This window comes from Ochotona curzoniae, unplaced genomic scaffold (assembly GCF_017591425.1).
Source record: "Ochotona curzoniae isolate NIBS_2020 unplaced genomic scaffold, NIBS_Ocur_1.0 contig_883, whole genome shotgun sequence".
In the NCBI taxonomy this organism is placed as follows: Eukaryota; Metazoa; Chordata; class Mammalia; order Lagomorpha; family Ochotonidae; genus Ochotona; species Ochotona curzoniae.
This window is the reverse complement of record NW_024466599.1, coordinates 37,413,191-37,428,177: the sequence shown is the minus strand read 5'-3', so window position 1 is coordinate 37,428,177 and position 14,987 is coordinate 37,413,191. Positions and strand designations below refer to the sequence as shown.

Genomic DNA, 14,987 nt, shown 5'->3' with positions numbered 1-14,987 from the left:
CCTCTTTTTCTCCACTCCCAACATTTTTGAATTCTCCTCTTGCAGATTTAGGCTCTGTGTATGTGGATCAGAACAGAGTGGCCATGTCTAGAGACAGCCTGATGCCAGAGGATTCCATGTGCTTTTCATTTAAAACAATGTTACTTAAACATTTTCCAGGCAGTAATAAAAATATGCTGGATGAGGATGTGTTAACATCCTGGCCATGCTCTCAAATCCTCATCATCTTAAAAAAAAGAAATGTTAGGTTCTACAGGGCGGCCTAGGGTAGGATATAACAAAAGGTGCTAGGAGCAGGCCTGGCTGCAAGTGGCTTTCCTAATCCTCTAGTGGTTCCCAACAGAGTCGGACTGCCCAAAGGCAACACCCACCAATTTAGAAATTAGGGTGCCAGTTTGGTAACTTAATGGGACCAAAGATACTCATACTGATGAAACTTTAGGTTCTTGTCTTCAATTTGTAAAGAAAGTGCAAGTTAAGCACTGACCCTTCACTCTTCTTTCCAACGCCTTGGTCAAATTTCCTATATCAAGAAAAAAATATATGATTTAATTCAAAACTCTATGTGGCTATTATGTCCTGCACCATATGCAAGTAAGCCAAGGGATTTAATAGCTGCAATCAATTAAAACACATCTTGTTGGAATGCTGACTTTCTGCCCAGAAATCAAAGGAGGAAATTACATAGCCATGCAAAGAGGCAAGAGGAGGGAGAAAAAAAAATTTTTTTTTTTACAGCTACAAAAACTTCTCCTTAATCCTTGAAGAGAAGGTACCCTGGCTAGCTCCAAAGTTCCAGTCTGGTTTTGTTTCTGTTGTGTGCAGCTGTCTTTTAGACTCCCAAAGAAAAACAGGGCAAAAAAAGCTCACTTGGTGGGGTTGCTGTGTTTGGCCTGAAGTGAGGAATGTTCCTCCCTCCTTTGTGTCAGAGATCTTCTTACTCCTTCTGCTGCTGCTGGCTCTGCATTTGCCTTTGTACTAGGGTGGGGATCATGACCAAAATTTGCCAGGGGATTCAGGAATAAGCCCACAAGGGTCTGCTTCACCCTAGATTCAGTTTGCAGCAGAGGGCCCCCCACACTGCACAAGCTCTTTACATATTTGCCGAATGAGGTAACTGTACCCAACAACACATCACAACCCAACAAGACAATGTTGGAGCGGGGAGGGGAGAAGGGGGCAGAGGATTCCAAATCAGAAAACTGTCCAGAAAGAATAGCCAAAACCAAAGAAACACAAGTCGATGAATTCTTTTCCAATTTTGTTCATTATTTCTCTGGAAGTTGAACTTATACCTAAAGAAACCAAATCTAGTTTTTGACACTGAGGGGCAGCATTAATTACCTGACATTGGCAAGGCAGTGTTAGGCTTTAGGGGGCTTCCAGGCTAGCTAAGGACAGGCTACCTACAGGCTGTGTGAAATTCCTCAGCATGCGTGTGGGCCAGAGGGGTCCTGGCCCTGAGAATGAGGCAGCCTAATCTCATTCCTGATGTGTTTTGGCAGGGGGAGAAAAAGAAAGGAAGAAATCCCACAGAAACAGATAACGTCACTTAGCCCATGCAAAGTGTTTTAGGGAACACACTGAAATTCGGTCTAAATCCAAACAGCCTTCTGCTGTCTGGTTCCCTGTGACCGAATCACAGCAGCGCTTCGGCCCAGTTCGTGTGCTCCTGTCTCGAGCAAGTGCACCGCATTCCAGGGCCCCTTCCTCCCCTCTGGATTGCCATGGTGTTCTATTGGCCCTGACTCCTGCATTAAAGTTTAGGACCGCTAGCTACTTGAAAGTCAGGATCTATATCTAATTCTCCTTTGACCTATCCTCAGAGAGCTTCATATAATTAATAGCTATTTAATCCAACTAATAGCTATATGAAGTCAAACATTGTCTAGAGCAGTACATGTAAACACATTAAGCGCTAATTACTCAAGCCTTGATCATTTCTGCCACCATCACGTCTTACAGGAGCTATGTCTCCTGTATAAATAACTGAACTCAGAGAATGAAGACAACTCTACGAGTCTTCCTAATGAGGTCTCAGTGATTCTTTTTAATTAGGAACATCAGAGGAGCCAGTGCTGTGGCGTAGTGCGTTAAGCGCTGCCTGCAATGCTAGCATCCCATAACGGCGCCAATTTGAGTCCCTGTTACTCCAATTCCAAACCAGCCCCTGCCGGGGGCCTTAAGAAGTAGCAGAGTGTGATCCAAGCCTTGGGCTTTTGCACTCACGTGGCAGGGCTTCAGCCTGACTCAGTCCCAGTCATTGTACTTATTTGGGGAGTGAACAAGCAGATGGAAGACTTCTGCCTCTCCCTCTCTGTAGTTTAGCCTTTCAAATAAATAAGGAACTATTTTTAAAACGTAAGGAATAGCAGAATTCATAGTACAGAGAGGCATGATTCTGAGTCCATTGACCAACTCACACGCCACCTTGTAAAAAGATTACAAAGAAAGAGCACTTGAAATTTAGAGATCTCAGCAAAAACAGGGAAGTTCCGTGTTAACAACCATAGGAATACCCATGTGCTTCTTCAAAAGATACAGCCCCCTAAAGATGGTGAGAATAAAGAGAAGTCAAGCTGATACAGTGTCTGTGGGCTCTCTGGAGTAGGACAGTTTAATAAAAAACAACTCAGGCTAGGAAATATCCAAATACAAACTGCAACCAGGAATCCACCTACATTCTTCTTTCACCTGCAATTCACACAGGTTCCCCAAGTTCCTACCACTGCCAGCCTCACACGGTTGAAAGGGTTACGCCTAGCATGAAGCCCCATGACTACATGGAAAGTTGATTATAGTTTAGCCCTACATAACCATGTATCTCAGACACATATGAATCTACAAATTAAGCAACCATGTCAAACAGAAGACTCTTCCTCATCCCTGTTTTTACTCTAATAAATATGAGGGTGTTTCAAAAAATTCAGGGAAATGACTGGGAAAATATGCGTGGCTGTGCATTTTTTTTCACACAATTAAAAATTTACCTTTTAATTTCATTTTCCCATGAACTTTTAAAAACGTATTTATTAGACAGAAGGAGAGAAAGAGAGAACCCACTGTCTGCTGGTTTAATCCCTAAGTGACCACAGAGGCTTGGCCAGGTATGCACAGAAGCCAGGAGTTAACCGTTCTATCTGGATCTCCCATGTGGGTGGTAAGGACCCAAGCTGAGGCCATCTTCTGCTGCCTTCACAAGCACATGAACAGAGTGCTGCACTGGAAGCGAGGGTGCAAACTAGCATATGGACGTGGGATGCTGGCCCCGCAGCTGATAGCTTAACCTACTGCACCACAATTCCAACCCTCTTCATGTATTGCTTAGAGTAATCTTGTATCTAAGTCACATGAACACCTTCAGAGCTCATTAGTTTGTGTGCTTGTTTATTTGAGAAACCGGTAGACTGAGAAATCCTGTCTTCTGATTAATTCCCCACAATAGCCAAAACTTGGAGCCGGGCATGCAATCTAAGTCTCCCGTGTGGGTGGTAGGGACCCAGTTTCCTGAGCCATCATGGCTGCTCTCAGGACCTATGTTAACAAGAAACTGAAGTTGGGAGCTAGGGCCATGTGTCAAACCCAGTTCTTCAATGTGGAATGCAGACACACCACAGTGTCTTAATTGCTAAGTCAAATGCCCACCCCAATCTGTAGTTCTTCTGCTTAATCACACGGCTTTGACTAGACCCGGAATGGATAATTAGCAAGACATTCCATTTGCTGATTAAAAAAAAATAATAATAAGACACTATCTTCCAGGAGTTTGGCAACCCACCACGCCCTCTCATTTCTTTTTGAAAATCTGTCTTACTTAAATATCAGAAATTGATCAAGAAACTACCCAAAACAGAGGGCTATACAATATGCATATAAACATCATATTTTTCAGCATCAGGTGAATTAAGACCTTGGGATCTGATTTTAAAGTGTGGAAAAGTCAAAAGGAATGGAAGTAAAAGGCATGTCAGGAGCCATCATGTGTTTAGGTACTTAAAATTGGTTTTCATATTACAGCTCTAGCAGTCCTGTTGTGTGCAATAATAGCAAGTTGAGATTTTATGCAACAGTTGTTCGTTTTAGAATAATAGACACCTGGCTTTTAAATTACTTCCAAATTTTTACTGTACTCACTAATCTTAACAATTTATCTGTAGCAAGAATTATTTACATAGGTAAAGCTAGCTAAGACAAATTATACTAATTGTCTGGGGCCAGACAGGCTGGATTCCCTGATAACAACGGTCCTCCAGATTCCTTGGCAGCCCTTCCAGATGCACCGACACAGACCTCGTAGTCCTCACGCTGAAGGCAGGCTGAGCTATTACCAGGCATCATCTTGGCAGTGGACATCAGTCACTTACACTCACACACACTCCAAACAGAAATCCCGGAGCAGACCCAGAAATCCGTATTTTATATTTCAACATTTTTACTATATAAGAAAGCAGCATTGCTACTAAGAAATAAACACATTGTTCTTTATTGAAGAATACGAGACAGTCATTGTGCTGTCCTAAGTCACTGTCTATAAGCCAACCATGACATGTTCATGACAGAACCAGGAAATGTCAAACCCTTTGGGATGTTGTAGAGTTATGATCGAAATGTTGTAAGCTTTTCTGACTTGCTGATTCACTCCTAAGGGTTCACTTCCGAGTCTGACGCTGAGGGCAGTTTCTCTGGCTTAGCCCCCAAGACCGGGAAGGTGGTCAAGCCAGGTTGGCTGAGACTCAAGATCTGTGAGAGACAATGTGATCTTATTCCGTTGTTTCACCTTATCACTCTCGGAAAACTGATGAACTGTGTGGTTGACAGCTGTCTTGTCTTAGTTTGCTCATAAAAACATCTACCAATAAGCCCTGAGGGTTCAGCGACCATTGCTAAATAGTTGCCACGGGGATTCATAGTGGATTGGCAGTTGGGAACCACTTAGATCTAGCTAACTCTGCCACTGTTGTAGTAAATCAGTATCAGAGCAGAAAGACCGTTAAAGAACTTGACCCATATGCACAGTTCTAGGGGTCTTGCTCCCATCAAGTCAGAACAACCTACGGAAAGGAGTGAAGCAGCCCCCGGCTCAGACCTCACCGCTTCTACTTGTTGTTGCTTGTTGGCTGAATAACATTGAACTTTTTTTCCCCAAGATTTATTTTATTATTGTTGGAAAGTCAGATATACAGAGAGGAGGAGAGACAGAGAGGAAGATTTTCCGTCTGCCAGTTCACTCACCAAGTGGCCACAGTGGCTGGAGCTGAGCCAATCCAAAGCCAGGAACCTGGAGCCTCTTCTGGGTCTCCCATACAGGCTCAGGATCCTAAGGCTTTGGGCCTTCCTCAACTGCTTTCCCAGGCCACAAGCAGGGAGCTGGATAGGAAGCGGGGCTGCCGGGACACGAACCGGTGCCCATATGGGATCCCCATGCGTGCAAGGCAAGGACTTTAGCCGCTAGGCTACCACGCCAGGCCCAACAGTGAACTAGTTAATACAAAGTGCTGTAGCAACACAAGAAGAAAAAACTCTGGAGAACTGGGGAGTTCTTCACAGGGTACACATAATTTCTCTCCAAGAACATGCAGAAGTAGGCAAGGGATTCTAAGCATATGCAGCCCTGAATGGCACAGCCTGGAGCTTTATAAAGAGCATGGCCTGGTTGGGAAAGATGGAAAAACCCAGAGTCTGAGGACAACATTGAGAGTAATCCAATTACATGTTAACCGAAGAGTACATCAGCCTTCATAGTCTACAGCTGTTTCCAGCTGCAGCCGGACTGAACCCAAGGGCACAGCAGGCTCCATGAGGACAGTCAGGTCCTTACTGGCATCCATCATGTGAGACTGGCTCACACCTTCCTGCCTCTGTCCTTGAAAGCCGCCATCCTCCCAGGTACCATGACTCCTTATCTCTCCTGAGTTGGCATCTTAGCTGCCAGACTCCATCCAGCAAACTTGATTCCTACACTCCTACATGACAATACCAGTGCAAGGACCCCTCTGTAGGGTGGTTTAAAAGGAAAAGGGACGAGGGGCCCGGAGTGATAGCATAGCAGCTAAAGTCCTTGCCTTGCACGCATGGGAATCCCATATGGGCACCGGTTCGTGTCCCGGCAGCCCCGCTTCCTATCCAGCTCCCTGCTTGTGGCCTGGGACAGCAGTCGAAGACGGCCCAAAGCCTTAGGATCCTGAACCTGCATGTGAGACCTGGAAGAAGCTTCTGGCTCCTGGCTTTGGATTGGCTTAGCTCCAGCCATTGTGGCCACTTGGGGAGTGAACCATCTTCCTTGGAGAGGAAGATCTTCCTCTCTGTCGCTCCTCCTCTCCGTATATCTGCCTTTCCAATAAAAATAAATAAATCTTTAAAACAAGAAAAAGAAAAGAAAAGGGCTGGGTGGCAGAATGGTGAACTGGCCTCTGCCTCACCACCCCTAGTCCTGCAGGGCTTTCCAGCCGTCTCTGCAGGGGCCCTGGCAGTTTGCTCCCTGGCTTAGTTCCACTCCTTTCTGTTGCCCTCCTGCCAAGATGGCCTGAGTTCCGTGATTCCTACCACTTTGCTCATACAAAGCAATTTGGCAAGACCGGTCCTGTCTTCCAGTAACCACGGAGCACGTTAAGGTTGTTTTGTTTCTTTTTTACTACCATAAAGGTAGCTCGAGCCAAGGTTTTCTAGACTTGTTTCTCCCCACCCTGAAACATCCCTGAAGGGCAGCGGCAGGGAGCTGCCCAGAGCTTCTTGCCTTGCATGAAGACATAGAAGTTCACCCTCAGGTGCCGTGGAGTTTTTCGCTGGCCTTGTTGGGAACTATGTTTCCTCCCTCGGCTTTTTAGCCAAATGAAAAGCTACTTCAAAGGCTCCCTTCACTTCCCGGGGGATTGCAAAACCCTCTGCTCTCCAGAATGTGTAAACAGAGCCTAGCTTACTGCAAGGGAAACTGTGACTCTCTCCTTGGTCAAACCCTGGGCCTTTTGTTGTTGTTTGAGTCTGGCAGGCAAGTTCGGGTCTGGGCACTTGAGGGATTGCGAGCATGTGGACCAGATTTCTAAAGTCTTCGCATTTCCTGTTGTGTGTCCCAGGAACCCCAGGTCATGTGTACGCATGCTGACTAGCTAGGCGGACCCCCTTCCCCAGACCCCACCCATTGGGGAGCAGCGAGAGCATGGGAGGAGTCGTAGGCAAGAGCAGCGTGGGGGGACCCAAGGTGTGCAGCTCATCTCCTAGGGAGTCCACAAATGCGAGTGTGATGCAATTCCTCCTTTAAGTTCCTATATTCAAGTACAGGAGTGGGAGTGCAGGGTACCAGGATGAGACAGGGAGCCAGAGCGGGACCATTCCATCGTGAGTCAGTTGGCCCTTACACAGGGCTCCATCCTGAGTGCTTGACTCCTCAGATGCCCCCACCACAATGTTGTGAGCAGTAGACACCTTCTGAACGGCCACATCCTCTTTGGTTCGTTCCCCTGCATCCTTTGCCTGCTGGGGAGGCAAAGTGAAGCCCTTCCTTATTGTCCCCTCCTAACTGTGAAAGGTGCCGATTCTCCCCATGCCAGCATAATTACAGTGCCAAGATACAGAGTGGTTTTGATGTCGTTCTTCCCTTTTTCCATCCATAAAGTGACAAGTTCCTCTTGTTTTCTCCTTTCCCCTTAAGATATACATAAATGCTAATTCCTTTTTTTTTATACAAAGTTTTCAATTCACCTTGCTGTCAAGGTAAACTAATAAATAAATTATTTAATTAAACTAAAATTAAAAGTTCAGCAAATCAAAATGAAAAAGACCATAGCCCATCAGGCAAATATACAAATGACTATGAACAGTAACCAAATGAAAAGATGCTTGACTCATTTAAAATTTAACATTTTTAAATGGTCACAATATTATTTCAATTGTAGTGGTATAAATTCCTGTAAATTTTCTATCAGTTTGTGTGACAAGTGAGTACTACGTTCTGCCACTGAGTCACACCGCAAATACTGAGCTAACTGCCTTCTTTGGGTCATCTCATGTAATGTATATTTGTAAAGTCAGCAAATATATTGGGCACTAAACACATATAAAGTAGAACTGTTCTAAAGGCAAGAATCACAATGGTGAACAGGATAAGTAACACTCCTATGGAAGCTACATTCTCATGTGAAGGGACAAGACAGTATGAGTAAGTAAATATCAAGCCCTGATGAGATGTATTGCTGAAAATAAAAATGAATTAATGGGATCAAAAGACTGGGGCTACTTTGGAAAATTGTCCAGGAAGAGTCTCTCCCAGGAGTAATAAGAAGAACCAGCCCTGAGAAGTCGGGGGAAAATATTCCCAAAAAAGGAGTCGGGGGATGGCTTGTGCAGGAGCCTCCAGACAGGAATGTGCTTGGTGTATCTGCAGAACAGGGAGAGGTCAAGGGCAGGGGTGCAGGGAACAGATAGGAAAAGAGAGGACAGAGGTGAGGGAAAGGCTGAGATGCTGGGCAAAGGCACAATGTCCCGTCCTGCAGGACAGTCAACGAGGGTCGCAACCAACCTAGGAAAGAATGACTGGACAAGAGACACGAAGAATGGACAGCAAGACAGGATGTCTGATCAAGCTGTCAGTTTGTTGATTTCAACTGAGGGTTTAGGAGAAACTGGGATGCAGACCATGGTCTCAAGACCAATTGTTCTTGAGCAACCACCGTATCAACAATAGTAACCAACATATCAACAATAGCATAGGTAATCAGTAACAAGATGTCAGCAGATACAGCATAAATCACATTCTGAAACAGTTGCTAGAAACAATTGAAGCTAAGTGTATGATTACTTCCATAACCTCTTTCCCAAGCATCTAGCCAACCAGGGGTTTTCCACTGTCCCATAGGTCTATATTCAAAATGGCTTCAGTGTGGCTCCTGACAGCACAACACTCAGGGCAGAGGGAGGGTTTGCATTTGTGCTACTGTTCTGCAGAGAACAGGATGCTGGAATCAGATGGCAGCAGGGAGGCCAGCTAAGAGTCTGGGAAGGCCCTTGGGGACTTGGATGCTAGTGGTGATGGCGATGGAGAACTCAAGTAGATTTGGGATCTTTTAGGGGCAACTGAATTTGCTAGCAAATTGGCATGGGGTATAGGAAGGATGGTGGGGAAGCCGATGATTCAAGAGTACTTCCCAGTGACTGGTATTTGGTGTAGCAACTGGGACGCCTGCAATTAACATCAGAGTCACTGGGGTCAAATCCTGGTTCCACTCATTCTAACTTCCTGCTAATGTGCACCCTGGGAAGCAGCACAAGTACTTGGATGAAGTGCTTGGGTCTTTACCTGTCACATAGGAGTCCAGGGTGAAGATCCAGACTCCTGGCTTCAGCCTGACTCAGCCCCACATACTGTGGATTATTGGGGAAATAAACTAGTAAGCAGAAGATACCCTCTCTGGCTCACTCTCACTCTCCCTTTCAAATACATAAAAATAAGTATTTGAAAAAATAAAGACACAGAGAGAGAAAGAGCGAGGGAGGCTCCCAAGCAGTGGGAAAGCCTACAGGAAAAGTAATTTTGGGTTGAGGAAATCTTTGTGTGGTATCACTAACACATTTATTAGCCCCAAGAGAAGACATGGATGTCAAGTCACAGTGGAGCTCAGTGGAGTTAGAACTAAAGAGAGATTCACAAATCTTCAGTGTACTGATGGAATTAGATGAGATCCTCTACAAAGAAATAGGGAAGCAAAAGAGAAGTAAGTTCCACAGTTGTGCCACCAACTTATCAACAGCACTGCTTTCATTCCCACCTTCCAGACAAGAAAAGAAAGTTCAGTTAAGTTATATTACTTGTCCAGAGTCCCAGTAAGCAGTAGTGTGGCCTGACTGTATGCCTATGCATCCTGCCATAGTGGGCCTGTGTAGAGTGGGCTATGTAGCTGGGATGTTTTGCCCATTTCATGTGTTGCTGTCTCATTGCAGGAAGAAGATGATGATGGTCTACCTAAGAAGAAATGGCCCACAGTAGATGCCTCTTACTATGGCGGGCGAGGTGTTGGCGGCATTAAAAGGATGGAGGTAAGAGGGTGGCTTCTCAGGCATGTATCCATGTGATGACCACTAAGGCAATCTCAGAGCAAATTGGCAGCAACACAGGCTTGATAAGGCATGAACTGGAGAGGTGAGAAGCAGAGACTTTTAACTGGGCACCCCAGTTTTCCCACCATGAGTGAGAGCAGGTCACTTATCTGTTCCAATCACCGACTGGACTGGTATCTTTTCTTGAAATAAAATCCAAGTCAGTGGGGCCTGTGGGGCCTTTGTGTATATTACCCCACTGCTGGGCAATTCCTCCCCTAAATATCCATGCAGAAGGCTAACTGTGCTCCTTTAGCTCTTCCCCTTTCCCTTTCCACAGCTGCCCCTTTCCCTGAGCCTCAGAAACCCAAAGATATTGAGAACTGGGTAGAACATGCCTGCCACATCACACAGGCACTTGCCATTGTCCTTCTCAGAGGGCAGTGCACTTTATTTTGTCACTTGATTGTATTGTATTTCATTTATCTTAGGTTCGTTGGGGAGAAAAGGGCTCCACAGAAGAAGGTGCTAAGTTGGAAAAGGCAAAGAATGCAAGAGTGAAGATGCCCGAGCAAGAGTACGAATTCCCTGAGCCTCGAAATCTCAACAATAATATGCGTCGGCCCTCTTCTCCCCGGAAGTGGTACTCTCCCATCAAGGTGTGTCTCTTTCTACTCAAAAATCTGTCATTGGTCCTGATAAATCACACATACAGTAAGAATCAGAATCTTGTGACATTATGAATTATCAACCCAAAACCCAGCTGATAAGGGAACACATTTCTTAAAGTTCGGACTTAACAAAAGCAAGTAGTTACTTTCTTAATTTCCGTGTTATCAGAGTTGTAACCTAAGCTTTTAGGAGTTCAACAAGGCAAGGTAGTGAAATGAACAGGGGCTATGGGTAGTGGCCACAGAAGTTCCTTATACCATCTCCGTAATAGCTCACAGCTTCATGCTGCATGTAGCCTACTACCTAACAAAAGCAGAAACCTCCCCCCTGGTGCCGCTGACTACTTGCTTTAACAGATGCCCACACCCCTTTGTTCCAAGACTCCCACCAGTGCTTCTCATTGACCATGAATCTAAGACTCACTCATCCCGCTTGTGAGAAAATATCCTTTGTTCTCCACCATCTTTATTCCCCACACAGCTCTAGAGTTTAGGATCCCCGATGGCCACATGGGATGCGTAAGCAATAGGAGGCAGTTAATGCTTTCTAGAGGGGTCTTCTGTTTCTCTTAGACACAATGGCATGTGATCAGGTTAACATTCTTGCTCTTTCACCTGGCCATTAAGTATCTGTGTCAACTCCCCAAGAGCACTAGAAAGTCATAGCTGAGGGGACTCCAGACATAATCTGCCCTTACTCCCGCCTTCCATCCTGGAGGAAACTGACATAGATCAAGTCCTTGCTCCACTTAGGTCTAGAACCCAAGGTCCCATATCAAGGCCTCAGCCTCTAGTTCCATGTTTCAAACAGAACAGGCACAGTGTCAAGGCCTCAAGTAGAAAAGGCAGCCCAGTATCAGGCCCGCTCCCTTTGCCACCTCACATACCACTCACACACAGTCTCACCTCTCTTCCAATGACAATGAAAATCATCTTCATTGCTCGCCAAGTCGCTTGCTAATTTTAGCAGCCCTTCCTCCCACAAAAGCAAAAGAAAAAATACCATTTCAAACAATGCATGAAACTTCATGGTTGAGTTTTTTTCAATTGAGCTAGCTCAAACTCACACAAATTTTAATATTTAATGTTCCCACTTGAGTTTGCCATATTTAAAGCAATGAGATTCTTTTTCAAGATAAATCTCCCTGGAGAGATGGACTGAACGCTGAAAAGATGTGGGCACAACACAGCATGCTTGACAAACAGCTGTTTGCTCCTAACTCATTTCTAATGTGGAGCGTGCAATAGCGTGCATCCATGTGCAGACTGGAAGAAGCCAGGCAGCCTCTGCACAATAAAGAAAGGGGATTTCTAGCACTTCGCGTTCAAAAATCTGTACCTTGTGACTAACACATCTTCGATGGCAGCTGGACTTTCATTTCAGTGATCTTGGATGTTGTAAGAACACTGATTTTGTATGAAGGATTCAGTATCTGCTCTCAAGCATGATGATTCCTCTATTAACTGTTGGTTTTGAACTGAGTTTTTTGATGTGAGTAAAGATACGGACAGATACATTTAGGAACCTGAAAATATTGCCCACTTGAAATTGGCATGTCAACTCATTACCTGTTATGTACCTAATACGTGCCAGACACTGCTAGATATGTTTTTAAGTGGTTGTGTTTTGAATGGTTATGTAAATAGCATATCATTTTCCTTAAATTTTGCCTCTTGGACTGCAAAGCCCTTTACAGAAAATTTCCTTTTAATTCACTCTCTGATTCTTTTTAGAAAGTGTGTACAGACCCCTGCCCTATAAAAACATAGCTATCTCTGATGGGACAGAGCAGAACAGAAGGAATACACCCTCACCTTGCCCTCTCATCGCCTTCTGGTGCCACTTGTTGGCCAAACCAAAAGGAAGGCAACTGGTGTCGGGGCAGGCTTCTAAAGCAGGGAACAAGGAAAGCTAAGACAAGTCCGAAAGGATAGGGTCAGGTGGCTCATGGGACACACATGTCCACTCTTGGCTTGAACCAGGAAAAGCTGCTCTATCTAGCACAAAGTTGTCAGTAGGCACTGGAAAGGCCCCTGGTGCCTCAGCGAGAGACGCAGAGTCATAAACATATTTCAAGGTTTTGCATTCGACTCACTTTTCAAGCCTTCCATGAAACAGATCGGAGCAGCAGGTGAGTGTGTTCCCCGTGCAAATCCTGTGGTGCTCACATAGGGAAGAGGGCCACCACAGGCTCTATCCACCCCTTCCCTGTCCCCCCAGTCTAATTCAAGGCAATGACCACAGCGACCACACTTCCCTTCTTCCTCAATCTCGGCTCAGAATCAGGAATTGTTCCTTGATATTTAGCCTGTATTTTCCTTTGCTCAGTTTTCATTCACCCCACCCCACCCCCGGATTTATAATACCCCATGCTTCTCATTAAACTGGGTCTGACCATTGCAAGCAAGTGAAGTCATGCCCAGCAAGAGGGCATGATCAGCAGATAAAATTAAAACCACATCTGGGTTCAGGTTTGTTGGAATACTTGCAAGGTTCAAATAAATGATTTGTCTTCCTCTCCAGTAGTTCTCTCTGTGTGACTAGAAATGACAGCTAACAGAGAAAAGCCAGACCCTGGCTTACCAGGCATACAGGCTGTTCTCTGCAAGAGAGCCAGACTATGAAGGACAGGGGAAGCCTGCACCATTTGGAAGGACGTGGGAAAGGGATGATCTTCTATTCATCACCTGTAAGGCACATCTGCTGTCCAACAACTTGTCCTTGCAGTGTGTTGGCTTGAGACTGGACTGGGTAGAGCAGCCAGTGTTGTCATAGGTACTGTTGGTGAGGGGACGAGATCCTGTGCCTCTCTGGATGCTTTTCTTAAAGACCTAAAGGAAAGGAAAATAATGTGTGTATAAAGAAAGTTGCAACTTGATCTGTGATTGATTTTATTTGAAAGTCCAAGTTACACAATTCACTATATATTTCAGGGTATAAAAACACAAGTGTGAATACACAGTGGTTCTGTAAGTTGAGCTACTCTCAAAAATCGCAAGCTCTAACTTCCAGTTACGTAAGGTGGACAAGCCAGAAGAGAAGGCACAGCTGCAGTCTATCAATAAGACAAAGAAAAGGAAGAAAGAAAAAAGGAAAGGCAGCTGTAAACATCCCTGCACACGGTGCTGTGAGTGACAAGCACAGACTCAATGTTTAGAAAGGCTGAAAGCTCAAGTTTACGAAGAACTTCCAGTTTGTCTGCCTCTGAGGGTTGGAAGTTACTGTCTGGGGCTGAGTGAGATGCAGTTTGGAAGCCTGGAATTGGTCGATTTTTCATTTTATAGTCAAAACACTTTGACTTTGTGGACAAGGAAGGTTTTTTTTTTTTTTTTAAGTGTCAGCTCGTACACCTTGTTGGAGGATCCCAAGGTGCTGGGAGTCCCATAGAAGCAGTTAGCACTTCCCCCGAGAAGTGGGAACCGGGTTCTTTGGGCTTCCCGTTCTGAGGCTTGAGGGTGATGGATGTCCAAGTCTAAATGAATAAAGTTACGTCAGCCAAGAGGACTCCTCCCAGGTCTAAAGAAAGGCCAGGGCCTTTGTTAGAAGATTTCTCCAAGGCCCTGCTGGCCCCATAACAATGGGCTCAGACAGCCCAGCCCAGCACACTCATGTTTTGAAATAACATTGGACCCCTTCACCAGAAGATCAAGGTTCCCTAAGATTTCATTGTTTCTATTTGGGCTAGCAATGAAGTGCATTACTGATCAACAGATGAAGAGAGGATAAGGAACCCTGGAGGTAAAAGATGGATCTGGAACCTTTTTTTTTTTTTACAGAATGAGTGACAGGTAGTAAGGGCCTGGCCCTACGCATGAGTCAGAGATGATGAGAAGGGGCTGAACAGGAAAACAACAGGAGAGCTGCTGTGCAGATCACACTCCCCAGACATGTTGAGGTCGGACATGAGGAGATGGCAGGTAGAGACGGAGGAAGTTAACAGAAGCCTCTGGTGTACACCTTGACTGAGCGGATGGACAGTGATGCTGTGATCTATGGCATCCTATGCAAATGGGGAGGAGGGGAGATCTGGGCAGAAGAGACTTAGTTTAACTTGTAGGGTTTGGTTTCCTCTACCTGTGAAATACCAATACTACAATCAAGGTTTCATAGGTCAGTCTATACCCAGATTGGGAATTCGAGAGAGGGCCATCAGGAGACAGAGTTTGGGAGCCATCTGCTCATAGGGCATCTAGGTAGAATTTCCCAGGCGAGATCAGATAAGAACACATTGCATGACAACAGAAGTCACAGAGAACACACCAGCAGGTCAGGCAGAGGAGTGGGAGCAA

General features: G+C 45.2%; 1 protein-coding gene across 1 annotated transcript in view; it reads left to right on the top strand.

Annotated features, from left to right (window-relative positions):
- Positions 1-14,987, top strand: part of ANTXR1 (ANTXR cell adhesion molecule 1) — a 194,004-nt gene that overhangs the window by 131,096 nt on the left and 47,921 nt on the right. The window contains exons 15-16 of the mRNA XM_040994030.1: positions 9,931-10,026; positions 10,518-10,685. Of these exons, the coding sequence (XP_040849964.1) occupies positions 9,931-10,026; positions 10,518-10,685 (264 nt within the window). The remainder of the gene's footprint in view (positions 1-9,930; positions 10,027-10,517; positions 10,686-14,987) is intronic.